At 41.5% G+C, this 27,762-nt stretch overlaps 1 protein-coding gene across 4 annotated transcripts in view; it reads left to right on the top strand.

Annotated features, from left to right (window-relative positions):
* tpk1 (thiamin pyrophosphokinase 1) overlaps positions 1-27,762 on the top strand; it is a 101,299-nt gene that overhangs the window by 25,983 nt on the left and 47,554 nt on the right. For all 4 annotated transcript variants that reach the window (XM_004546536.5, XM_076888094.1, XM_076888095.1 and 1 more), the window contains exons 4-6: positions 8,437-8,506; positions 21,181-21,253; positions 24,586-24,681. In XM_004546536.5, coding sequence (XP_004546593.1) covers positions 8,437-8,506; positions 21,181-21,253; positions 24,586-24,681 — 239 coding nt within the window. The remainder of the gene's footprint in view (positions 1-8,436; positions 8,507-21,180; positions 21,254-24,585; positions 24,682-27,762) is intronic.

Genomic DNA, 27,762 nt, shown 5'->3' with positions numbered 1-27,762 from the left:
TTTCAACAGCTCATCCTCTTCTGGGATACAGCTGGGTTTATCCACCACTTCAGGAACAGGGAGTACTTTGTCCCCAGCAATATCATTTCCCATTATAAACTCAACACCCTGAATAGGAAATGAGTTTCTCACTGCAACCTTGAAAAAACCAGAGGCTAACTCCGACTGCACATGAACACAATGTAATGGTGCAGGTATGTAGGCCATCCCAATACCTTGCACTATCGTACTCGCGTTACAAGATGACTCCTCACTGACTGGCAAAACGTCGGCCAATAGAAATGATTGTGAACCACCCGTGTCCCTCAGTATTCTCACGGGCTTTTGATCCCCAGGAAACCCTGTTAAGGAGACAAAACCATTGAAAATGAAGGGTTTAAAACACTTATCAGGTTCACTAATGGTCACATGAGAGGGGGAGTTCAGCGACTCGACTAGGCCAACCCCTTTAGCTTGTTTTAATTGCTGGGGCACTTGTTTACGTTTAAGAGCCAAACACTCAGAAACTATATGCCCCACTTTGTGACAGTAAAAACATTGTCTATCAGACTTGGAACCCGAGGAACCCCTAGGTTGTTGAGGGTGCGGCTTTGTGTCCTTTTTCATTTGTTCATGATAGTGTGATTCAGATTTACCCACAAACACGCTTTTGTGCGTCAAAGCAAATTCTTCTGCCAAGACAGCTGCCTCCTGCAAAGTGGCAACTTTTTGTTCATTCAGGTACAGCACTGTACGGTCAGGAACACAGTTTTTGAATTCCTCCAACAATACCAGTTTACGCAATGCGTTAAACTCTGACACTTTGCTTGCTTGACACCACCTTTTCCCCTTGCAAACTCAAGGAATGTTTGAGCAGTGGATTTCCTCAGGGTCCTGAAACGCTGCCTGTAGGCTTCAGGCACCAACTCATAGGCTCTGAGTATAGCGCTTTTGACATTGTTGTACACAAGACTGTCCTCGATAGTAAGAGCTGCGCATACTTCCTGTGCCTTACCAATTAATTTGCACTGAAGCAAAAGGGGCCAAACCTCCTTGGGCCAATGTAAAGCCATAGCAATGCACTCAAACGCATTAAAAAAGGCCTCCACCTCAGTCTCCCTGAATGGTGGAACTAGGGCAATGTTTTTGCCTACATCAAATGTCGGAGGTGCAGGAGCAGGGGGAGAATTATCTGAAGGATTACTATTGTTATCTTCATCCTTCACTGAATGTGGAGCAGAAGGCTCAGGAGACAATTTGTTAGCTTGCAACTACAGCTGACGCAACCTAATAGATGTCTCAGCTTCTAGCTGCGGACACTTTAGCTTGAACTCAAGCTCATCCTTACGTTCCCTTGCTTTGGCCTCAAGTTCAAGACGAGCCAAACGTACCTTTACGCGTGCACTAACACTGGGATTACTGGATTCGAAAGAGAAGGGCTCAAACTGTGGAAGAGAGGCTGGTGGCTTTCCCTCACCTGGTTTGACCACCGTAGGTGTCCCCGCCCCCTCCCCAGCGCAAACCTCAGGCTGATCAGAGGTTTCGAGGTCTGACGCGGCATCCCCCGAGTCCACGACTAAAGGGGAACACACCTTTCCCAACAAACCCACTGACAACAAGAGTCTTTAACTCGCTCTTCTTCATGGACTTAGCCACAGGGATTTCATAATGCGTGGCAACGGCACATAAATCCTCCTTCCTACATGCATCAAGCTGGTCCAATGCAGGCTTAGCTATAAAATCACCCAGGCTAAACTGTGCCATAACCAAAATAATCCCGGACGAGCCCCCACTTATGTTACGCCCCACTTAAAAACGAAGTGTTGACTGGAGTGAGGGGTAACACAAAGTGAAAGAGAACACATGAACTACTGGAGAATAGATGTCATTTAAACGTGATTTATTGCCCAAAACTACTACAGTAAAAATGAACACAAGGAAGCTCTTTTCTTCAGGGTCTCCAAGGCCAAAACAACAAACAAAACACCCCCTTTAGCTAAAAATCAAACCAAGTACTCACTAACCAAAACAAAATACAATGGCTGAGCTCCCTGTCTAACCAGAAACAGGAGAAAACAGTTGAAACAAAAATGGCAGAGAACCCCTACCTGCTTCCACAAGGATGAACTAATTAACACAATAAGGGCACACCTTTGCTTACAATAAAAGAAAGAAAACCAAAGTTCACAGAGTTTAAGTTCTCACACCCATACGCACTAAGGCCCGCTGCCCAAAACACTACAGCTCACAGCTCTGGCAAAAATGGGGAAAGTGGCAGGGCTGTGGCAGTTTAGGATGGCAGACTATATGCCGTGGCTGACGAGCTGGAACACACCTCAGCTGTGGCTCATGAGGCAGACCTGCAACACAAGGACCGTAACAGTTGACATTTAACATGCAAAAATTCTCACTATAATACACCAAATCACTGTCTGTGTGTCTGCAAACACCTCTTGCAAGATGATCATTCACCAAGAAATCATTGTATTTGCAGCAAAATGTTAATTCTTAACCCATTTACTCGAAATAAACTGTAAATATAACAAATTAATTGGTCGCCTATTGAGCAGAGTCATGCTAACACTTGTTAAGAACAGGTAGTTTCTTGCTTGCTTAACAAATACATAGCTTTTGGTTTTGTGCTGTTACACCACTGCTCAATTATTATTATTTTATGAGATTGCTTTTTTTTTTAACTCACCGCTGTAAACTGTCCTTATTTTAAGTCAGGCAGGAGGTTGTAAAAACAATCTTTTATAAGATTTTCTATTTGCATTTTAAAGTCATGTAAAGCCCCTCCTTGAATCGCTACCTTATCGTGGTGGAGGGGTTTGTGTGTCACAGGGATCCCAGGGGCTATGTTGTCTGGGGGCTTTTGCCCCCTGGTAGGGTCTCCCATGGCAAATTGGCCCTGGGTGAGGGACCAGACAAAGAGCGATTCATAAGACCCTTATGAAAAGCACACCGAGGGAACAGTTTACCCTGCCCGGGATAGGGTTACCGGGGCCCCGCCCTGGAGCCAGGCCCGGGGAGGGTGCCCGAGGGCGAGCGTCTGGTGGCCGGGCCTTAGTCCATGGGGCCCGGCCGGGCACAGCCCGAAGAGGAGACATGGGCCCATCCTCCCGCAGGCCCACCACCCGCAGGAGGCGCCATAGGGGTCGGGTGCATTGTGTGCCGGGTGGCGGCCAGGAGCGGAGGCCCTGGAGGACTGACCCCCGGCTGCCAAGACTAGCAATAGGGACATGGAATGTCACCTCTCTGGTGAGGAAGGAGCCTGAGTTAGTGCGTGAGGTTGAGAGGTACCGGCTAGATATAGTCGGGCTCACCTCTACACATGGCTTGGGTTCTGGAACCAGGGTTCTGGAACCAGTCTCCTGGAGAGGGGCTGGACTCTGTCTCAGTCTGGAGTTGCCCCTGGTGAGAGGCGGCGGGCTGGGGTGGGTATCCTAATATCCCCTCGGCTTGCTGCCGGTACGTTGGGGTTTTTCCCGGTGGACGAGAGGGTTTGTTCCCTGCGCCTTAGGGTCGGGGAACGGGTCCTGACTGTCATCTGTGCTTATGCGCCGAGTGGCAGTTCAGAGTACCCAGCCTTCTTAGAGTCCCTGGGGGGGGGGGGGTGCTGGAGGGTGCTCCACCTGGAGACTCTGTTGTCCTGCTGGGAGACTTCAATGCTCACGTGGGTAACGACAGCGAGACCTGGAGGGGCGTGATTGGGAGGAACGGCCTCCCTGATCTGAACCCGAGCGGTGCTCTGTTATTGGACTTCTGTGCTAATCACAGTTTGGCCATAACGAACACCCTGTTCGAACATAAGAGTGTCCATAAGTGCACGTGGCACCAGGACGCTCTAGGCCGTAGGTCGATGATCGATTTTGTAATCGTATCAGCAGATCTGCGACCATATGTTCTGGACACTCGGGTAAAGAGAGGGGCTGAGCTGTCAACTGATCACCACCTGGTGGTGAGTTGGATCAGGTGGCGGGGGAAGACGCTGGACAGACCTGGTGCACCTAAACGCGTAGGGTGTGCTGGGAACGTCTAGCAGAGGCCCCAGTCCGCGAGATCTTCAACGCACACCTCCGGCAGAGCTTCAACAGCATTCCGAGGGAGACTGGGGACATTGAGTCCGAATGGACCATGTTCAGCGTCTCCATTGCCGAAGCTGCTGCATTGAGCTGCGGCCGCAAGGTGGTTGGTGCCTGCCGTGGTGGTAATCCCCGAACCAAATGGTGGACACCAGAGGTGAAGGGAGCCACCAGGCTGAAGAAGGAGTCCTATCGGGCTTGGTTAGCCTGTGGGACTCCGGAGGCAGCCGACAGGTATTGACAGGCCAAGCGGAATGCGGCTCGGGCAGTGGCTGAAGCAAAAACTCGGGTGTGGGAGGAGTTCGGAGAGGCCATGGAAAAAGACTTTCGGACTGCCTCGAAGAGATTCTGGCAAACCGTCAGACGTCTCAGGAGGGGAAAGCGGTGCTCTACCTGCACTGTGTATAGTGCTGGCGGAGCGCTGCTGACGTCGACTGAGAAAATTGTCAGGCGGTGGAAGGAATACTTCGAGGACCTCCTTAATCCCACTGACACGTCTTCCGAGGAGGAAGCAGAGTCTGGGGATGAGGGGAATGACCCGCCAATTTCCGGGGGCGAGGTCACTGAGGCAGTTAAACAACTCCTTGGTGGCAGAGCTCCTGGTGTTGATGAGGTCCGCCCCGAGTTCCTGAAGGCTCTGGACGTTGTAGGGCTGTCCTGGTTGACACGCCTCTGCAATGTTGCGTGGAGATCAGGGGCAGTACCTGTGGACTGGCAGACCGGGGTGGTGGTCCCCATCTTTAAGAAAGGGGACCGGAGGGTGTGTTCCAACTACAGGGGGATCACACTCCTCAGCCTCCCTGGGAAAGTCTATGCCAGGGTGCTGGAAAGGAGAGTGCGCCCGTTAGTCGAACCTCGGATACAGGAGGAACAATGCGGTTTTCGTCCTGGTCGCGGAACACTGGACCAGCTCTTTATCCTCTCCAGGATACTTGAGGGTGCATGGGAGTTTGCCCAACCAGTCTACATGTGTTTTGTGGACTTGGAGAAGGCATTCGACCGTGTCCCTCGGGGTGTCCTGTGGGAGGTGTTGCGGGAATATGGGGTGTCTGGCCCATTGCTACGGGCCATTCGATCCCTATACAACCGTTGCAAGAGCTTGGTTCGCATTGCCGGCAATAAGTCGGACTCGTTCCTGGTGGGTGATGGGCTCCGCCAGGGCTGCCCTTTGTCTCCGGTTCTGTTCATAATTTTTATGGACAGGATTTCTAGGCGCAGCCAAGTGGCGGAGGGCTTTCGCTTTGGTGGCCTCAGAATCTCATCTCTGATTTTTGCAGATGATGTGGTTCTGTTGGCTTCATCGGGTGAGGGCCTCCAGCTCGCACTGGAACGGTTTGCAGCCGAGTGTGAAGCAGCGGGAATGAGGATCAGCACCTCCAAATCTGAGGCCATGGTTCTCAGCCGGAAAAGGGTGGAGTGCCCACTCCGGGTCGGGGATGAGTTCCTGCCCCAAGTGGAGGAGTTCAAGTATCTCGGGGTCTTGTTCGCGAGTGATGGGAGAAGGGAGCCGGAGATCGACAGACGGATTGGGGCTGCAGCTGCAGTAATGCGGACGCTGCACCGGTCCGTCGTGGTGAAGAGGGAGCTGAGTGTAAAAGCGAAGCTCTCAATTTACCAGTCGATCTACATCCCTACCCTCACCTATGGCCACGAGCTGTGGGTAGTGACCGAAAGAACGAGATTGCGGATACAAGCGGCAGAAATGAGCTTCCTCCGAAGGGTGGCTGGCCTCTCCCTTAGAGATAGGGTGAGAAGTTCGGCCATCCGGGAGGGGCTCAGAGTAGAGCAGCTGCTGCTCCACATCGAAAAGAGCCAGCTGAGGTGGTTCGGGCATCTGACAAGGATGCCCCCTGGGCGCCTCCTGGGTGAGGTGTTCCAGGCATGTCCCACCGGGAGGAGGCCCCGGGGCAGACCCAGGACACGCTGGAGAGATTATATCTCTCGGCTGGCCTGGGAACGCCTTGGTATTCCCCCGGATAAGCTGGAGGAGGTGGCTGGGGAGAGGGAGGTCTGGGCCTCTTTGCTTAGGCTGCTGCCCCCGCGACCCGGCCCTGGACAAAGCGGATGAAGATGGATGGATGGAAGTCATGTAAAGTTAAAATGGACTTTTAGACAGTACTGGAAGTACTGCACATCTAAACAAGCATTGTCTAGGAGAAGTCTCCGGCTCTAAAGTGTTACTGAGTGACTACTGGCAGCTCTTTTTCTTACAACTTAGAAAGAATGTGTCGAGATTACCGGATCACTACAAGTAAAATAAATATAGCCACGCTATTGCATGTAATAATCATTGCTACAAATGACAATACATCATTTTGAAACATTTTTCTGCTGTTGGTAAGGCTTTTAGATTTATTGTAACCACATGTGTTTGTACGCTTAAATGGAGCGCAATATAGACAGAGCTGCAAAAAAAACAACTGACAGACACAAGTTACTGTTCTCAAATTTGTGTGAAGTCTGAAAATTATTCAGTGTCTGTGTGTGTATGCACACACTTATACACAGATAATGACTGATAACTTTACAGTCTGTCACCGGTCTTAAAGGAAAGTTTCTGTTTTTCAAGGAGTTGTCATTTGAAAAGTTTCTCAGCCTTTGCTCTCTGTCAGAGATAATGAGTCATTTACATTCCAATCATTTCTTGACGTGAAACATCGGCAGCAGGTGGTGGAGGTTATGAATAAAAGCAGTACCTTCAGTATAAGCGTCTTATTTACATCAGTGCAAATGCATCTGCGTTGTCGCTTTTTAAGAGCTAAGGGTGAGGAGAGTTAGACTCAGAATGTGAGAATAATCATTCTTCTCCTTTTATCTCGCTAATTGCGTCCAATTTAGCATACGTTTAAATGTGATTTACAGTATGTAGGTGTGATGTACATTGTTAAGTCCTTCACGTATTTTTAGAGGCCACGGTGCTGCTGATGTGTTAAAAGTTGTGCCATATGTAAAAGTAATGGAAGTCGGTTTTAGCACCTATTTCAAGTTGACACTGTTGCACATCTGTTGTATTTCTTGTCACAGTTCACTCAGTGTGTGCATGTATGATGTGTGAAAATCAGTGCGTCTTTCCCCAGGAGTGTGAGTTTTTTTTCCTTTTTTTTTTTATACCACAGCCAAACATCTTTTCAGCATTATTTAGTTAATAATGAAACACCTAGGAATGCAAAGTAATATTCAAACGCTAAATACCACTTTATTTAGACTAATGTCTTCTTTTCTAAGTTCACATTAAATGAGAAGTAAACTTTGGGGGGGTTCCGTGTTCCAAACACAACACAGAGTTATATCAAGCGTATGAAAAGTACTGGGTTGGGGGAATGGACACAGTTCTTGAAAAGAAAGCTTTAGAGACATAAAAATGCACGAGTGTTGCCCGTCTCTGTGGTGCAGGCTTTAGTTAGTTTTAAACAAGGTGAAAGTAAAACTTTGGCTGATCCTTTGAAGTTTTCCCTTGTGTGAACACGGCAGCCCTAAACAGAAAAGGGCTCTTAAAAAATAGGTTGCGTGTTAAATTTGAATAGAATAGAAGCAGAGAGAGAGAGAGCATACATTTGCAAATGGTTTGCATCTAATTTAGTGCAACTTGAATAATATTTTAAGAATGGCAAATAATCCCATCATTTGAGTGTTACTTAAAGCTAAAAAGATAAGTTCTCTTTCGCTGCCTTTCCCTTTTAAAGGGTCAAATAGCTTTAACCATAATGCTTTGCTGGCACTGTGGAATGCGCCGCTTGTAATGTTTTCATTGGGAGAAAGTGGTTTCTTTCTAAAAAATTTGGACCTTATTCAAACTTTGTACATTTCTGCAATGATTGAAGTAAATCCATTTATCAAAAAACCTTGGGAATGCTGATGTTGGCGTTCAAAGTACTTTCTTAAAAATAACACATTGTTAATGTTATATAAGTCCCTTTTTGTATAAATGTGTTTTTTGAAAAAAAAAAAAAAAACACTTGACACGTTTTGAAAGGAAACTTTTCGGGGATAAAAAGAGCGAGTGTGAATTACATTTATTAGAAGTGACAGTGGAAAGATGTCGCGTGTGAGCTGGTTCCTAATGATAGCGTATCTAAATATACAAGCTCCTTAATTATTTTATTTTTCGCACTCATAATGGCACATTTCTTAATTATGGTAATGAGGCGTATGGAAAAAAATTAAAGTTATGGTATATGGTAAAATAAAAATTGACTCAAGAAATCCTGAAGTGACTGTATCCAGGTTACTGATCCATAAGAGACTTTATGAACACACATGTAGTGTTGATCAAGGTTTGAAGAGAATCTTGTTTCACCTTTAGAGGAAATTTTAGAAATATGCACCATTTATTTCAAACAAACTGGATAAATATGCATCTTTCTTTCTATAGCTCTCTTGAGGGCATGTGCTGATGGAGCTGCTAATCACCTTCATAACATCACAGCTGGGGATCGCGACAGGTGAGGCGACCTCGTGTCACATTTGCATTAGTTAATATGTGCTTTCTCTAAAGTGCCTTTGTTTTTGTGCTTACTTGTATGATTTGGAGAATTTTAATTACACAAAGGAATTGTTTAGATATTTTTCTCCAAGTGCTATGTTTTGGGTTCAGCAGCTGTACGTCTGGTTTCTGTGACTTCTGTGCATGACTTTACCCCTGCTCTCCAGCTCAGATGTATCCTGTATGTGTGCCACATGTGTGTTTCTGACAGAGTATTTTAGGAGTGCATTCTGTTGCGGCATTTGTGTGCGCGTGTGCGTGTGAGGCTAATGGAGGACGGCTGTCAGGTCAGAGATGGATCTGGGGATCACTGGGTCCCTGAAGTGTTCAGGCTTTCACATTAACACCCAGCATGTGAGCACGAGCCTGTGTTTTGTAAGGGTGTGAATGGGATGTTGTGTGTGTTTGTCTGTCGACGTGCATGTTCTTTCTCTTCTTTCAATGTAACAAACTTTCAAGTTGTAGACATCTCTTTAATGTCTTTGAGGCCCATTAACTTCCTCACAAGAAAAACTTATATTAGTCCTTAAAAAGAGAAAATACATCAATCTTTTTTTTTTTTTTTTAATTTTCAAGCTAAAATATTATTGCCTGAAAGTATGTAGTTATGCTGGGCATATTGTTTATTTATCTTTATTTACTTTTGTTCGATCAAATATGAGTTAAAGCATGAGCTCATGAATTGTACACTTTTCAGCCACCTTATTAGTTACACGTTATTAGTACCAGTTTGGATTATTTTTTGCTTTCAGAGCTGAATGTTTCATCAGAAATTGAGACTCATGAGACCAGGAGATGTTTTTTCAATGTTCTGTTTATCTTTTTTGGTGAACCCATACAAGTTTTAGCCTCCGTTTCCTGTTCTTAGCTGACAGGAAGCATACCAGGTGAGGTCTTCTGCTGCTGTAGCCCATCTCCTTCATTGTTAGCTGTGTTGTGCATTCATAGAGGGTCTTCTGCATATCTTGTGACAAGTGGTCCCTACTTTAAGTTGATATCTAGGTAACATATTTATATTATTATTTTTTTCTTTTTCAGACCATTCCAGAGATATGTGCATTGAAATATGTGTTAATCAGCACTTTCTAAAATACATGTTCAGAATCACTTGACCATATCGACATGTGTTTGGTTGTTTGCGTATTTGCGTTAATGAGTAACTGAACAGGTGTACCTAATGAAGTGGCTGTGTGTAGTGTTGTAAATTTTAGCAATTTTTTCAAAAATAACAGCTTACCTGTATTATCTGTAACTCTGCAAAACAGACTAAGAACAAGAAAAATATGAGTGAAATAAAAGAAGAGTAAAAGTATAATTGGATTGATTAAAAATGTTAATTTATGGCCAGTGCACTGTTGCATGATCAGGACAAATGTAAGCAGAAAACCAATAAAATGTTATTTTCCAGCCACAGTAATAGCTAAAAAATTATAGTTACAAATGACTGCTGCAAATATGAAACAACAAAACTGCCATTTCAGTTCAGTGTTATAACAAAGTGTTTTGAGTAAGACAGTTTCATCTGATCAATACTATAAACATGGTGAGTTAAGACCTGCATGCTGCAGGTTGACTGCAGTGCATTTTACCATATATTATGACAATGCTCAAACAGCAACTATCATTTCTAATAAGCTAGTAAGACTGTCTTTTGTGTGTTTTTTGCTCTGCTTTAGAAATAAAGCAAGCTATATATATATATATATATATAGATATATAGATCTATGTTGTGTGTCTGTCACATACGCCATGTGAGTCTTGATGGCAGAAGCATTGCACTTAGTTCTGTGTAGTTGTGTGACACAGCAGATTCATCATCTGACCCCTCAGCTCGAGCTCTGTCAGCAGGCTGTACAGTGGAGCTGTCAGCTATGCCCGCCTTTTAGCCTGAGTGCTCCAAACACCAACAGCATCTGTCCTCAAAAGTTATGCATTACAGTGCTGGCAGGGTGCCGGAAAGGAGGGAAGAAAGGGAGGGGATGCTTATGGGTGTGGAAGTGTAAATCAATCACCAGCAAGTTAAGATGTATTTAACCCAACATTACCATAACTAATGGACTACAGAGAGGGATAGAAAAGGAGGAAGGGATAAAGAAATGCAGGTAATCAATCAAAGCCAAATTTTATGAGAGCATAACGGTGCTGGAACACAGACAAGAGCAGCAACTTTCCCATGAATCAAATAAGATTCAGCAGTGTGAGGTATGAGGGAGATAAATAGGAAGAGAAAAGCAGAAGAAATGTATTGAAAACAAAGAGAAGTTGAAGATAAAGATGTAGTACATACAGTGGGCATGCTCGTCTATAGTAATGTGGGAGTGCACGTTGAGCTTTCCCCAAATTATGTGTAAACACATTACAGAATTTCTTTTCTTTTCTTTTCTTTTTTTAATATTCATTTACATACAGAGCAAATTGCACTCAAAAATAAAAAAAGCTGTTAGTTCAGTGTTATAAACTCTCACTTGGAGATCAGCAGACTCATAAAACGATTAATCCCTTCAAATTCCTGCAAGTAATCCAGAAAAATTGCACTGCTTCACTATGGGGGCACATTCATACTCGTGCCCCCATAGTGAAGAACGATAGGACTAGGACTGCACAGTCGAATTTGAATCTTGATCATAATTTTGTTTTCCTACAATTAAATGAACATTATTAAGTAATATTAAAAAAAATGCCTGCTGAGCCAATTAAAATGCAAAGCAAAAGAAACCCTAAAACTATGCCTGATGATGTGCCTGCATGTGCCAGTCAAAACTGTGCACTGTAACTATGCTGCTTGATGTTTCCTGGATGAGTAACACTACATCATAAGACAAATCCATCCATTCATCAATCCATCCTCCTCCACTTATGCATTTCACAGTCGGGCATACAACAATCATCGATTCCAATGTCTGTAACAGCAGAAGGTAAAGAGCTTTTTTCTCAAAGCAAATACTTCCGATCAACCAAAGATATGTTATCCCCTCACGCAATGATTTACTCTAACTGGCAATACCTCCACTGTACAATATGCAAAACATCACATGGAAGGGAAAAACGGATCTCACAGATGTTGAATACTTTTCTCTGGATTTTTTCTTCACATCCATTATGCAGGTACGAAGTGAAACACTTTCTATTTTGTGAGGGACTTAATAAACGGGAATGTAGAACAAGGTTAATGGGAAAGCTGAGCGATTTTTCTTTTTCTTTATTTTTTAGAGATGCACTGAATTTAGGTGAATTTGGAGGACCAATTTTATTTTGCTGTAGTAAGAATGTAGAACAACATGGATGTGAAAGCAGCAGTCAAATGACAGTCCATTAAAAACAGTTTTGTCACTAAAATCAAGGTAAGGTTGTGAGAAACAGTAGTGATCTCAATATTGATTAAAATAATTGTGAGTATCCTTTTGGCCATAATTAGTGTCTGGTGGTGGTATGTGGGGGGTAAATCTTTGAGTTGCAGAATGGGGTTTTCATGGATTTTCTTGTCCTTCAGTTTGACCATATTTTCTGCTTTGTTTGCCAGTGAAGACAAGAGACATTCGAAATTGAAATTTTCCAGCAATGCGATTTTATTAATGCCTTCTTCAAAATGTGGACGATGTCAAACCATAAAAAGTGAAGTGAGACTTTGCAGGGTTTTTTCCACATATGTGGCTGTGACTATGATTTCCATCAAAGAATAATGAGAATAATGTTTCTGGTCAACCTTCACATTCTTCTGTACTGCCACAAGAGCAGAGTGGGTGGACGGCCTCCTACAGTTAAAAGAAAGGCGCCACGTAATCTTCTGTCAAAACAGGCTTAATGGTAGACATTAGGGATGTAGAGAGGAGGGGGTGCTTCAGGCTAAGGCTCTCTGCCTCTCATGATGAGTCAAACGACAATGATTCTACTCGGTGAGAGAAGGCAAACGGTGCATATTTTTGATTTCTCCATGAAGCATGCATCTATATATATATTTTTTTTCAATCTTATTTTAAAGTGTTCACTCCAAGCTTATGTAAGACATAGAAACATTCTAATATCATGCATTATTGAGTTTCTATTAGCTAGTTTCCAGCTGAAGTTTATATATTTCTCGAACTCTGTTTTCAAACCTAAATACATTTCTTTCTGATGTGCATGCCCTGAATCATACTATTTAACCAACTGCTAATTTCTTAGAAATTTGGGTCAGCTGTTTGTTCTTTTCTTGGTATTGCATCTCCAATTCTCCTTTTACATATTTAAGTGCAGCATGCTTAGATCTCCTAAATATTCCCGACAGTGTTGTTTATGCATATGTGCTTTTTACTCTGTCCATGTTACGTTTTTAAGTTGTCCTCTATCTTGCTCCACCTTAGGTTGGGATTATACTCTCCAAGTCTCTTAGTCTGTTGGGGCCACTCCTGAGAATGTAAATAATCTTGTTTATTGTAACTGGAGCACCACTGGAGCACCACTCTCAGCACTGGAGCCCCCCAGGGGTGTGTTCTGAGCCCCCTGCTGTACTCTTTGTACACATATGACTGTGTGGCCACTACCAGCTCCACCACCATCATCAAGTTTGCTGACGACACCGTCGTGGTGGGCCTGATCTCTGATAACAACGAGACGGCCTACCTGAAGGAGATTAGGAATCTGGAGAACTGGTGCCAGAGGAACAACCTCCTTCTAAACGTCAGTAAGACAAAGGAGCTGATAGTGGACTTCAGCACTAAGCAGGAGAGGAACTACCAGACCCCCGTCATCAACGAGTGCCCAGTGGAAAGAGTGGACAGCTTCAAATACCTCGGAGTTCACATCACGCAGGACCTGTCATGGTCCTGTCACATCAACACCGTGGTGAAAAAGGCCCGACAGCGTCTCTACCACCTCAGACGCTTGAGAGACTTCCAACTGCCCTCCAAGGTGCTCAGGAACTTTTACTCCTGCACCATAGAGAGCATCCTGGCGGGAAACATCTTAACCTGGTTCGGGAACAGCACCATGCAGGACAGACGAGCTCTACAGAGGGTTGTGCGGTCAGCTGAGCGCACCATCCGCTCCGAGCTCCCTGACCTGCACTCAATCTACAGCAGGCGGTGCTGGACCAAGGCCAGGAAGATCGTGAAGGACCTCAGCCATCCCAACAACAGACTGTTCTCTCTGCTGAGGTCAGGAAAGCGATTCCGCTCCCTGAAGACCAACACAGAGAGACTGAGGAGGAGCTTCTTCCCGCAGGCGATACGGTCTCTCAATCACACCACCACACAGTACTGACCCACACATACAGTTCTTACACACACACTGGACTTTCTGGACATTGTTTTTGCACAACACTGGTCACTATATTCTTCATTTCCAGTTAATACTTGTACAGCTGCTGTTATTGTGTATATATTTATTTATATTTAGATTTCTTCATACATTCTTATATAGTTCTATATTGTGTATTGTGTATTTTGTTGTACAGTTATTTTATTTTCAACTTTAATTTATATATTTTATCTTATTCTTCCCAGTTAAATTTACCCTTCATTCTAATTTGTGTTGTACAGTTATTTCATTTTTAACCTTAATTTATATTTTATTCCTTCCTAGTTAAATTTACCCTTTTTAATTTTTCATATTTATTTCCTATCTTATTCATAGCCTTTTCCTTTTTTGTTCTCTTTAGGTCACGAGCAGTTGTCCAAGCATTTCACTACATATCGTACTGTGTATGACTGTGTACGTGACAAATAAAATTTGAATTTGAATTTAACAACAAGTTGTGGATTACTGCTATGCGCTCAGCCCTGCTCTGCTTAAATCAAAAGAACCTTTTGTATTAGTACCTAGTTGGATCAACTCACCATGGATCACCACGACTTAACAGGGTTTACTACCTAATGTACATTGTTGTTGTCCCGTGATGTAATTAGTATGTAAAACAAACCCTACAACAAAGGTAGATGTCAAGGCAACGCAATACCTGCTGCTATGTCTCTGGTTGAAAAATGGCAATTCTGAATTTTATAAACGAGATGCTCTCATGACTCATCGAGTAACCTTACTGACCAGCCAATTGGTGGCGTGCAGTCTGACAACGTCATATTTTAGTACCTGCTTGGATCACTTGGAACACTGGGCAAGTAGGTACTGAAAAAGTACCTGGTACCAGGTTCTATTACCTAAGGGAAAACCCTGAAAACTATGGCTACTTAAATATATGCATACTATGTATAAGAAATATATATTCATATATATAACAAAACACTGCACTTACTTATAAGGCAGTGCTGTTTAGACAGCTGTAATGAGTTATAATCCCAATTCCCAAAAAGCTAGGACAGTGTGTATAATGTGAATAAAAACAGAATGCAATGATTTGCAAATCTCATACACCTGTATTTTATTCACAGTACAGTGGAAAAAACTCAATGTAAAGCAAAGGCGGAGAAACAGGAAAAAAGGTCATTTTCTACTATGAAGCCATGCTATTGTAATAGATGCAGGTATCTACTGTATGTATGTGGTCATGTGTTTGGTTGTTTGCGTATTTGCGTATTCTGAAAGTTTTTTCAGGCAAGAATTTGCCTCAAAAAACACGTCATCTAGTATATGTTGCTATATGTACCTTTCAGCATTGATGGTGCCAATTTCATAGGCAGTAATGCACCCAGATACCATCAGAGATGCATGCTTTTTTAACTGAGGACTGATATTGTAAAAAACCTGGTCCCTCTCCTCTTTCATCTGGTGGATGCAGTTTTCCAAAAGAAAGAAAACTAATTTTTATTAATCTGATCACAGAACAGTTTCTGCTTTGCCTCAGTCCATTTTACATGAGCTTTCTCCAAGTGAAGCTAGAACTTTAGGCTACACTTGTAGATGTCATGGCAAACAGTGATTCACAGACAATGACTTCTGAGCCCATGCAGTTATTTCCAGGACATAACTATGCCTGTTTTTTTTTATATTATTATCCTATTGATTATTGGTCTTGTCCACTGCACAGAGATTTCTCCAGATTCTTTTAATTCTGTACTGTAGATGAAATATTCACTTCACAATTTTACAGTGACCAACAATTTTTATTTTTTCCTGCAATTTTTCTTTCTAAGAAGCTCTGCCTCTCTACTGGGTATAAAAAGAGCATTTTAATGTTACTCACCTGTTGCCAATTAATCTAATTAGATGCTAAATGTTCAAAGTGTCCCTCCAGCCGTTTCTTTTTAGTACCACTTACTTTTCCAGCCTTCCACAGATGTGCTGCAGCCATCAAATTCAAAATGAGATAATATTTTTCCCTCCAGTTTAGAATTGGGATTGTGCAATTAAAATATCGATCACAATAATTATAATATTTGAGGCTTTAGTTATATCATCCTGCATTATGATATTGTGTACTATAATATTGTTAATGATATTGTTAATTGTCTTTGGGCACTAACACTAACTATTAAGCATCTGACTTCATATAAATAAACTTCATGGGTATTCATGGGTTTTTTGCCTTTCCATCAGGTCTGACACTGATGGTTGGATTTTCTTGCATAATAATAAATAATAAATAAATAAATTGCCTCTTTCAAATAAATTGACTTTGTTTATAATGTCTGCATCAAATCTAACACTGTGAGACAGGATGATGCCAAGAGCTGGATGAACAGCTTGAGGAGTATGGCTAAATGTGGATGGAGGTAATTGAACACAAGCAGTTTATAACATTTGCAGCTAGTGGTGTATGTGATGTTAATAAAATATGAGAACATATGCTTGTGTTATTGTGTCTCTGTTTGACTAGTCTGTATGTAAAAGTGAATTTTATAGCGTAGTTATATCACCATATCAAGGTCTATTCGTTTTGGTTTGTTGAAGATAATGCTGTCCGCCTCAGCAAATGAAGTTGTCAAAAGCAGAAGTACTTTTTTATAAGCCTGAGTGTTGGATAGATATCTTTGACAGCCTTTCATTTTATTTCTCTCATTTTCATATATTCTACATTCCACTGACGCCTCACGATTTTTATTCTTTATGTGTGCCTGACAGGAAAGTACCTGCATGTGTGATGTAGACAAAACCACATGTTGGTTGAATTCTAATACAGATGTGATCAGAAAGGATTTAAAAGACAAATATGTTGATATTATATAGTCCCTTTACTGTTTTTTTTAATGTAGGTTGTATTCATACATTTGGAAACTGTTTAGTTGAGTTTCAGGTATTCTTTGACCAAATCAGGGTCAAATACCAGCAATTTATTTAGCAGGACTACGTATAACTCGTAACGCAAAACTGGCTCTGTCTTCACCTGCGATTCTGCTACACTCCTGATGGAGTTTGTCTATTACAGACTGATTGAAAATCCTCCCCAGTGTTTATTGCTCTGTGTTGGAAATTGACATGCTGAGTCGAGTTGATGAGCACAGGGAACTGGGCTTTGCCTTTTAATATGAGAGCTTTGCACTTCTGTTTCTACATAATGCGGTGTGCTACATTTTGTTAAGTTTATTGTATTAGAATTGTAGCAATTAAGGATAATTAAAATTACAACTGTCCTTTTTTATACTACAGCTAGTAGCCCTAAGAGTAATACAGAGAGTTAATAAACCTAGAAGATGTGGTTTGGGTATGACAGGTATGTGGTTATTAGAAGCCTGCAGATATTTAACTTATTAACTTTGGGATCAGACACAATTGAATCACATAAAGAAATCTAATTTTTCAGATGTACACATGTATGCTTTCAGCATCATGCCACGTCGAGACAGGAGGGTTTGCGGTGTGTCGATATAGACATGCGTAGACGTGTTAGACACACACGTATACCAACATGCAAGTAAGATCACACTCGCGTGCTTTGAGGTTTTGATAATTAGAATCTTTGCTGCAGTGGGATAATAAGAACTCTATTAACACTGATTGATTTTTTTTAAGGCCTGTGCTTGCATAACTACCCATTATGAAACCAGATAGTTATCGACCACATAAAGATGAATTATGCAACTGGTCTTTACTAACTAATAATTTATATCTTCACATTAACCCATCTTTGTTTATGCACTTAGGTATATACACAAAAAACTAGTTCATGATGATTTAAACTTTGTGACATGGTGCATTATCCTGCCGGAAGCAGCCAATCAAATATGTGGTCATAAAGGGATGAACGTAGTCAGCATCAGTACTATTGTAGGTAGTATAATGTATTTATAGGTAGGTTGTGGTATTTAAAAGATGCTCAGCTATATTCAGTTGATATTAGGAGGCCCAACTGTGCCAAGAAAATTTTCCACCATGCCATTATACCACCAGCACCCTGAGCCTTTGGTACAAGGCAGGATGGATCCATGCTTTATGTTGTTCACATCAAATTCTGACCCAGCAATCCAAATGTTGCAACAGAGACAGTCTCATCAGATCAGGCAACATTTTTATGATCTTCTATTTTCCAGTTTCCAATTTTGAGCTCATGCAAACTGTAAGGTGCCCCTCCTGCTAGCTTTTAGCTGACAGGCGTGGCACCTGGTGTGGTCTTCTGCTGCTATCACCCATCTACTTCAAGGTTTAACATGTGTTCAGAGATGCTCTTCTGTATACCTTGCCTTTCCTAGGTTGTTGCTTTTCTGTCGCCACAAGGCAGTGCATCTTAACAAATATTATAAGATATTATATCATATCATAGTAAAAATAGCCTTTTAGCAGTCTGGTTAAGGTAATTAAAACAATACAAAAAACCTGTTGTCATATTTAAAAGCACCGTGCCTATATCGTCCACTATCTGTCCCTCCTATCTTCTAAGCAAAGAGTCATTTTTGAGGTTCCATTTTAACACTTGACCAAAAAATGTCATGTGATTTGTTGTCAAATGTTTTTTGTCATGTGTCCACATTTGTATGCAAGTGTGTGTGTGTAAGAGAGTGTACTGATCACATCAGCTATTGTGAGTCTATCTAGTGCTATGCATGTCATACCGCTTTGGTTTTGGTTGTTTATGTATACGGCATGTAATGATGTCATCCAAAGCAATTCCTCCACCTCTTCATCATCTCTTCTACTCTGATTGGGAGATGCGATAGATGAGAGGAGTAATCAGAGCCACATCTCCTCAAGTGATGAAAAGGACCTGAAAAAGGGAGAAGAGTGTTTATCATGTTGTGATTCACGAGAGGGTGAAAGCTACAAGAAAATAAAATAACATATACAACATTTGGTTGTAATTAAGTGGTCATATGGAAGCAGTGAGACCCAATTTGAAGAAAACAAAGACAGAAAAAGAAAGGTGGAAAATATAACACATCTATCCAAAAAGAAGGTGTTTCTTCTGTCCTTAGATGTTGATTCTAAGGACAGTGTTTAGATTGAAGAGTCGCTTTAATTATGCGGAAAAGTTAGAACTGCAGTGCAAAAGTGTGAGATGATTTGAAGAGACCGTGAAGAGAAGAGCATTATGTGAGAACTTGTTCATGATAAAAAAAAAAAACAGGCAGACGATGCAGAGAGAGAGGGACGCACAAGCTGCCTGACAGACAAAGAGATACACACAAACACAGGCAAAGGTCACACAGCCAGTCCTGCCACTCGGTGCTCAGACAAACTGGTGGTAAAATGCTCTATTTCCCATCCAAATTAAAGTGTCAGTTAACATTAATGTGGAAGTGAAGACTGTCAGGCGCACAACATGCAGACACACAAACACGCAAACAGCATTTACCCTCATGTGCACAGACACAAATACAGAATTTAGAATCTTGGCTGGTCAATTACTCTCCGCCGATGGTGTCATGCACACAGGTCACAAAGGAATGTGCGTGTGGTTGTGTGTGCATGTGTGTGTGTATGCGTTTGTGTAAAGCTCTGATCAGACCCAGTGTCACAGCTCATTCCATCTGTCACATGAAGGTTATTTCTGAATGAAGATGCAATTGTGGCGTTCTGTATAATAAGAAGGAGGCGAAATAGCCTTTGGTTGTGTGTACCTGCATATTTGCTGCTATTTATGCATATTTTGTGTGTTTATCTCAAGATGAAAAATTTGTTCCTTGATCATATTTTTTTTTGTCTTATTCAGTTGGAATTGTGCTTGTTTGTCTTTAAACCTGTGTGTGTGTGTGTGTGTGTGTGTGTGTGTGTGTGCGCGCGCATGTATGTGGCAGCAGATTGCAAACATTTCCTGTGTTTGTCTTCCTGTATCTTGTTGGTGTAAATGGGAATCCTGAGGAGGGAGGGAATAATCCTTATGTATCTCTTTCTTCAACCAACTGGAACATCGCTCTCGCCTCTTGCTAGAGGAGCACATGCACACAAACAAACACAAACACGCTACCCAACCAACCATGAAATCGTAATGTCAGACCTGTTAATGCCTCTAGATAGCAGCCACTGCATCCCTGCGTGGTTTTGCCCGATACACATAAACACACACATACACACAAATGAATAAACAGAGAGCTATCTGTTACTCTCCGGCAGGAATCTTCTATTCAGCAGTGGCTGGTTGTTAATTCCTACACTCTGGGGATTGCAGGTTGCCTCAGAAAACAGTTCAATTCATATGAATGAAATACATATAAAAGTTTACTTTGAGCACGCTCGTATTTCCCCAAAACTCCTGACCAGTTTTATTTGCACTAATCATTTTAATTGCATGCATCAACATGCTATTTCTGCATCCTGTTAGTTCAGAGTTATTGTGCCTGTTTGTGCTCTTCTTTAACCAAACCATAAACTTTCAAGAATAAAATTGGCAAAAGTAGCTCAGGTTTATTTTCATTCTTTTTACATTTGTTTCATGCATAATAAATGCATAATAATAAGCTGTCAGCATTAATACAAGTTGGAAGTCGAGGTGATTATTCTTCAAGCTTAATTGAAAAATTTTAAAACGAAGCTTAACTTATGGTTCAATTCATTCATTCAGTGCTTTTTTTGTTGATACTTTCCTTTAAAGATAGAAACTCAACTAGACTTAAATGATTTACAAGGGAAGTTTAGTTGAAAGCAACTATCGTGCAATTTATTTGTGTGCTCTGTCAGATTCCTATCATTAGTCCACATACCTTTCTAAAACATAACTGATGTCAGTTCAGAGCAACATAGTCTTTACTTGATCCTATGCGTCAAAACATCCAATCACACTGTGACCTCTGTTTATTAAAACTGATGCACAGTTCTAATGGAGAATCTACTCATCCCGTGTGCTGGAATATTTCAAGATCTGAACACCATGTACATGATGCTCTGTTTGCTTGCGCGTGTGAGAAGGACACCAACTCAGTGATCTGTTTATTAGATGTGACTAATGAGTAATTTGCATCCAATCTGTTGTTGATGCGTTTGCATTTATGCACCTAACTATCACAGTATCAACATGAACTTTTGCTTCTGTATTCTGCCACGTTTGTTTGGGTGTATTTTCCCATCAATCTATGTATATCTTCTGTCAGCCGTGTGTGTGTGTGACAGGGCCAGGCTCGGTGCCACAGAGATTCACCCTGTCAGTTTCCATGTCTCTTCGTCTGTCCCGGCGGCGTCACTCTTCTCCCTCGCTGCACAGATCAAAGAGCTGACACATGCCCCAGTGTCCTTTCTCTTTTCCATCTCTAACTCTCACTTCTTGGCTCTGTCATTCTTGCAATCTTAACCCGCTGTCTTTTTCACTAACCCCCATCTTTCTGTCCTTATATCCAGCTTTCTCCCCGACTATATCAGTGGGGATTTTGATTCCATTACAGCAGAGGTCAAAGCTTTCTATGCAGACAAGGTAAGTGGAACAAAACTTGCACGCACTCTTATACCTACAGGTGTTCATACAGAAGAAGTAGGATTGTAGGGAGAGTCCATAACACATGTTGTAGCATCTGGATGTACAAAGAAAAAAAGGTAGTTGCTTAGAAATTATAGTGGATTAGTCCAAGAAACAAAGGGTAGCCTAGTTCAACATCTGGAGCAGCTGGTTTGTCTAAAAAGCCTAGTACGGTAATTTGTATATGGTAAATGTTAAATGCATTTTTCTTCTTACTGACCACTCAAATCACCACACCCAGCCATTAACACACAGGGAGACATTCAGCAGTTTATTCTGTATTTTAAGCATTGTATCTGTCACTTCTGAAAAGAGGCTTGTAGAAGTGAAGATAGAAAGAAATTTATCACTCTGTGAAAAAAACTAATGTTCTTAAGAGTAAGAAAAAGAGAAACAAAATCATTTTTCAAGAGTAATGCAAAATTACATAGGCTGTGAAGATGCTCAGCTTAACTACATGATAGTAATCTATTCAGAGAATCTTGAGATCATGCAGGAGACGAGGTCACTGAATGGCTGCGCTTTTGGGCCTGGCATTAGATGTGACAGACGTGATTCTGTAGTGAAAATATCCGATAGGGTTCAGGAACAGCTTCAAAGCCAATTTTCACTGAACACAGTTCGTGCCTGCATCAGATAAACTGAGGCAAAGTGGAAAACCATCCTGTCACCTGGCAAGTCAAAATTTAGAATTCTGCTTGTGCCCCCTGGGCTAAAGAGAGGATCAACCTCCTGGCTTAGTGCACAGCTGAAAGTCTACTCTCTGTGATGATATAGGTGTGCACGACACAGGTGACCTATATTTGAAGGAAAATGTAATCATTTCTATGAGCACTTGCCTCTTAGCATTTATAAATACAAATTTATCTTTGGGTTGAATCTCACACACTCGCATTTACTAAATATTTTCGGAGTCATACATCACATCCCACACAAATGTTTTCAAAATTAACCAGTAGGTGTTCCACACCTCTTGCCCAGTCTCAGTAGCGATAGTCTCCAGTCCCTTCACGACCCTGAATTTGATAACGTTTGGGTCACACAAGCTTGGAGAATGATTTCAGCAATGTCCTGTCTCATGGGAAAAATGTGTATTCCCTGAATGCTTGGAAAGTGACTCTTGGAGATTGTCGACTGTTGCTAGTTGAAATCAGTTGCAAATAGGGTGCTTGTATTTGTTTGGGTCGCTAGCACAATGCCACGGTTAGCCGTAGTCTGCATGGAAAATGCCAACTTGTCTGCAAATACTTAAAAACTTAGCACTGAGCAATAGTGAAACTCGAAGAAATGCAACACAAACGTGAAATAGAGCCCGTTTGCCTTCAGAGTAAATATTAGATCTTTTGAAACATGTTGGTTTCAGCAGTAAGAAAAACAATCTAAACTACCAGTTTTCAGTCTTCACTGTTTCACAACCACCTAGCAAATAGTTGCCAAATGTTTGCAGACACATTGGCATCTTTCCAACAGGCTACAGCTGTGCAGGTTTTTAGTGCAGCACCGTACACCTCTTTGTTATTAATTCCACGTAGTGACAGCAAACAACTTACCATCCAGTCAGGTAATATACATTTTTCCCTAGCAACCGGTGGTTACCAGGGTCACTGACTGGCCTTTGAGCCTGGATGTGTGGGGCTTATCAAGTGATTTCACTGCAACTACCAGCAACCACTCACAACCATTCAGGGGAACACTCAAGTAACCGGTGATTGCAAGGCAGCCAATCAGTCCTAACTGAGGCCTTAACAGTTAAGAGGATGGATTCTTAGATGGAGGAGCATCTTCTTCACTTTTTCAAATTAATCATTGCTAAAAATCAACACTATATTTTAAAAAGTCTTCATTAATCAGTGATCATGAAATATTATAATACTAATGATAAAAAAATCCATACAAAACTACTAGAAACGGGATAAATGCACAAAAATAACATTTGAAAAGGGTTAGCTACACATAAAGATTAAACTTTGGATGAGGATATTGGAAATGGACAAAGCAATCTGCATTTTTTGTAGGTGACTAAGTTTGCAGATTTAACATAACACGGTCCAGGTACAAGAAAGTGCTTCTCCAGAGTCCCCCTTTGACATTCTTCGTTGTAGCCTTTACTCCCTGTGTACCTCACTGTGCAAGAAATTTGTACATGTAGGCATATTTAGATTCAACTATTCAAGGTCATAAAAATAAAATGCAAATGATTTCATGAAGGGGACTTTCCATTGTTTATAGCAAGCAAAATGTCAACCCACAAGCGCTGTTCAATAAATAATTAATACAGGGCAAGTCAGACATGCATACACACACCCACACCTTAGAGAAAACAAAATACAGTGCCTGTGCGATCTTTGTGCTGTGTCACTTTGATCAGATGCTACTGATGCACACTGTTTACAGTTTGAAATGCAGATTCGGTATCATCACACGTACACACAACACACACATGATTAGGCACCCATCACAGATTATTTGATGTCTTCAGCTGTTTCTCTCTCCTTTTTTCTCTTCTCACGATTCCCCCGGCTCTCTCTGTAGCTATCTGTAATATTAGACCCTTTTCACAAAAATCACACAGGTTGTCTGGAAAAAAAAGAGAGAAATGCCTTTTTTTGAGGGGGGTGAGAGAAAAACAGTCTGTTATGGTAATGCCTTTGAAGCAGAAATATGGGAAAATGCGAGCAGTTCCTTCAGAGATTTCTGGCAAACGGTGAATAATTCTGCATAAATGGGAGGGAGAAAACAGAAAAGCATCAGCAAGGGAGGGAGGGAGAGATGGGGGGTGGAAGGTTGGTGGAAGAGGAGGGGAGGAGAGGGAGGATGGATGGGATCAAACAGAGCACAGCGAACAAGTTTGATATGACTGCGCGTGTGTGTGTGTGTGTGTGTGTGTGTGTGTGTGTGTGTGTGTGTGTGTGTGTGTGTGTGTGCGCGTGTGTGTGTGTGTCAGTGAAGTAGCAAAGTCGCTGTGTTTTGGAGGAAAGTGACACTGTGGAGAGAGAGAAAGAGACAGAAGGAAAGTAAGCCGGAGCATGGTTGTTGTAGTTTAGGGCCACTGACTGGAACCTCTACATTATTCAGCAACACAAGCCAAAGACAGCCAGACAACAGTAAAACACTGATTTATACCTCTCTCCATCTCCCTATCGCTTTCAGTTTTTCTGTTATCCCCCTATCCCTTATCTTAGGTATTTGTTACACTATCTATGTTTATGTACATCTGTTGGATTGTGTTTTGTTGCCTGCTTGTTTTTTTGTGATTTGTTTTTAATATATTGATATTTGTGCGTGTGTAGGGGTGCAAGCTGATAGAAACAGCTGACCAGGATCTTACGGACTACACCAAATGTCTTGCAATCATGGTGGAGGAGATTCAGAAGCGACAGCTACAGGTAAATGCCACACAGCTCATATATGGTTCTGACTTACTTCTGATATTTATGGTTTATATTTTAAAGGAATTCTTTGACATTTTGGAAAACACTTTCTTCTGAATTTATCAAAATGACTGTTAAACTCCAGTCCTATAAGACAGCATAAAGTCCTGGATGCAGGTGGCAAAAGCTTATCCAAATATCCCTAATGCCAAGGTCAAAGTCCATGTTGGGCAGATGTATTGGGCAGTATTACGGACATAAAATCCTAATCTGTTGTTTGCACTGATCAGATTAGCAAACTATAGTATTATTTGGTGATTATTTGGCGATAATTGGGCTTGATAGGTACCCCTGTGCTAAAAATGTTCATATGAGCATAATGCATATGCTTTAGTCCATATTGCTTTATTAAAGTCACATTTCATCTACATATCACTTTCAGAAACAATTGTTTTTTTTATTTCATTTCACTAACAGTTTTTATGACATTAACTGGCTGCAGATGTAGCACCGGGTAAAAGAAATAAGCAAGGCTCACGTCTCCCTCAGTTTTGTGCCCTTAAGTAAGGCATTCAGTCTTCAGGTACTTAAGATCAGGTGCTCAGAGGTCAGTAGTGTTTTACTGTCGGTTTTCTTGTGGCAAATCCCTGTAGTGAATGCGTGTGGGTGTATGGATATGAAACAATCTCTTTGCCTGAAAAGACCATCCATGCTCACTCAACGTCCCCCGAAGAAATAGCTGCTGAAAAATATCATTGGAATAGCATTACACCTACACAGAAAATGCAAAGTGAGATTTGGCTGTCTTAAAATATGAAATACTTCACTTTTGTTGTGATCTTTTTCAAAGTGTAAAAACATTTCCCAACAAGCTGATATGCACTACTCTGAAATGAGCTAAACAGGCTGCTCAGCGCCTCATGCCCAGTTTGCTGCTGCAGAGCCAGACACGCAGACAATAACACGATCCAAAGATTCATTCAGTTTCCAGCCTGACTCCCAAAATGCCAACAGAATGTCCATAATGTTAGTAATTTAGTAAACGCACAGTTTTTAATTTAAAAATGCTAATAGTGATGATTGTTAAGACGAGCACTGTCCTAGAACATTATCTTTTGACGCTGCCTTCCTCTTGACCTTTCTCTGTTTCTTTTTGTCCTTTTAGTAGAATTTTTAACAGCATAATAAGTGTTGCTCCAATCACACACTAGCGCCCCAATCACTTCACATTGCTAAGCTACAGAAACCCATTCATCTCATATTCACATGTTGCCACATTTTTACTCTGTTGCTCACTGCCAGGCTTTAAGAGGAGCTATACTTTTGTCCTTCCTTTCCGTGGGCTCTTTTTTTTCTCCCCCAGCTAATATGTAATCTGCCTTTGAACCGGCACACACTGTTTGTCCGTCTGTTTGCCTGCAAGAGATAGGAGCCTGGCAATCAGTTTTTGGCTCTCTGTAAGAGTTGCTGGTGATGACTTTTTCTGTTTGTTTCCCAAGGCTTTTCCATCTTTCTTTACCCACTATAACTCTTACTTGACCTTTTGTTCTTTTCACCACTTAGAATAGGCATGGGTTATATAAAATACTTTTTTATGATAGTTTTATACGTATTCTTTTGTTTTCAGATTCACTGATTTTCATTTAATGAATTATAAATGTAGATGAAGTAATAACATATGCAGATTACTGGGCATTGTGATGTTTGGGCTTTGAAGAGTCGCCCTATCAGCCCCCGTATGTTTTTCCTCCATACAGCTTAGCACTCAATTGATCTCATATTGTGTTGGTTGAAATCCTCCCTAAAAAAATGTTACCATGGGATTATGCTGGGTAGATTAGTGTTTGTTTACATACATATATATATATTTATATATGTGTAGTTATGTTTGTGTGTTAGTGCTTTGAAAAGTGTGTATCTCTGTGAATGTGTTTGTGGGCAGCTAGTTCTTCTGTGTGTGAATTCAATTGCTGTTTACATGTGTTTTCCTCTCTAAGAAGCGCACATGTGTATGTGTGTCCCCAAGTCTGATAGGTCTGCTGGTCTGTTTATCCTCTCACAGCTCTGTTTAGTTAGCTCATTTCTTCTCAATCCCCTATTTCTACTTTCTTTAGTCTTTCTTTGGTTGTTATCCTTAATAAATGGAAGTGGGGTTTTTTTGTGTTTGTTTCTTTTTTTGCTTACTCCTCGTCTCCTAGCCAACCAGTAAAGAGAAGTGACCAAATGTATAAAATCAGCTTGTGAAGTTTTCTTCATTGAGCCATGAGAGTTTCCTTGCTCCACTTACTGGTTTGTTTTTAGTAAACAAACATGAAATATGAACAAATAAAAATTCATACAGTTGTGTAGTCTTTGATATGCGTAGCTGCCACAACAGAAGTGATGATGGAAAGCGAAGATTGAGCAAGCCGGTGTGTCATTGGACGTTGAAACACAATACAGTGTTTTGTTTTGTTTCTTTCATCCTCTTCTCATTGTTCTGCATTCTTTTTTCAGTATTTGTTATTTTTTTAAGATTCCGTGTCCTGTATTTTTGTCACAGTGTCAAGAATTTAGAACTAAGCTATAATACGGGTATGGAGGACATCACAGATGAATTTGGGGCTTTACTGTTGCAGGTAAGAGGTCACACTTAAATAAGAAAATACATAAGTGTTCTGTGGATTTATTATTGAATAATAATTTGCACTAAAAGTGACAGGTGGTAATGACAGATTGTCTCACATCTCCAAATCCCCTTACTTTGTCCTGCAGACCTCCACTGTTGTTCAAAAACACACGTGCTCTTTGGCCACCTTGTCAGATACACCTAATTACACATTGCAGAAACTCTATGCATTTAGGTAAAGACTGAAGTTGCTGAAGTTGAAACCGAGCATCAGAATGGGGAGGAAACAGGCTGGTCTGCGTATTTCATAGAAACTGCTGATCTACTGGGATTTTGCAGAGAATAGGGTGAAAGAGAGAAAATATCCAGTGAGCAGCAGTTCTCTGAGTGAAAATGCCTTATTGATGCCAGAGGTCAGAGGAGAATATCCAGACTGCTAGAAGTTGATATTAAGGCAACAGTAACTCAAATAACCACTTTCTAAAAGA

Source organism: Maylandia zebra, linkage group LG9 (genome assembly GCF_041146795.1).
Source record: "Maylandia zebra isolate NMK-2024a linkage group LG9, Mzebra_GT3a, whole genome shotgun sequence".
Taxonomy (NCBI): domain Eukaryota; kingdom Metazoa; phylum Chordata; class Actinopteri; order Cichliformes; family Cichlidae; genus Maylandia; species Maylandia zebra.
This window is presented reverse-complemented; position numbering and strand designations above follow the sequence as displayed.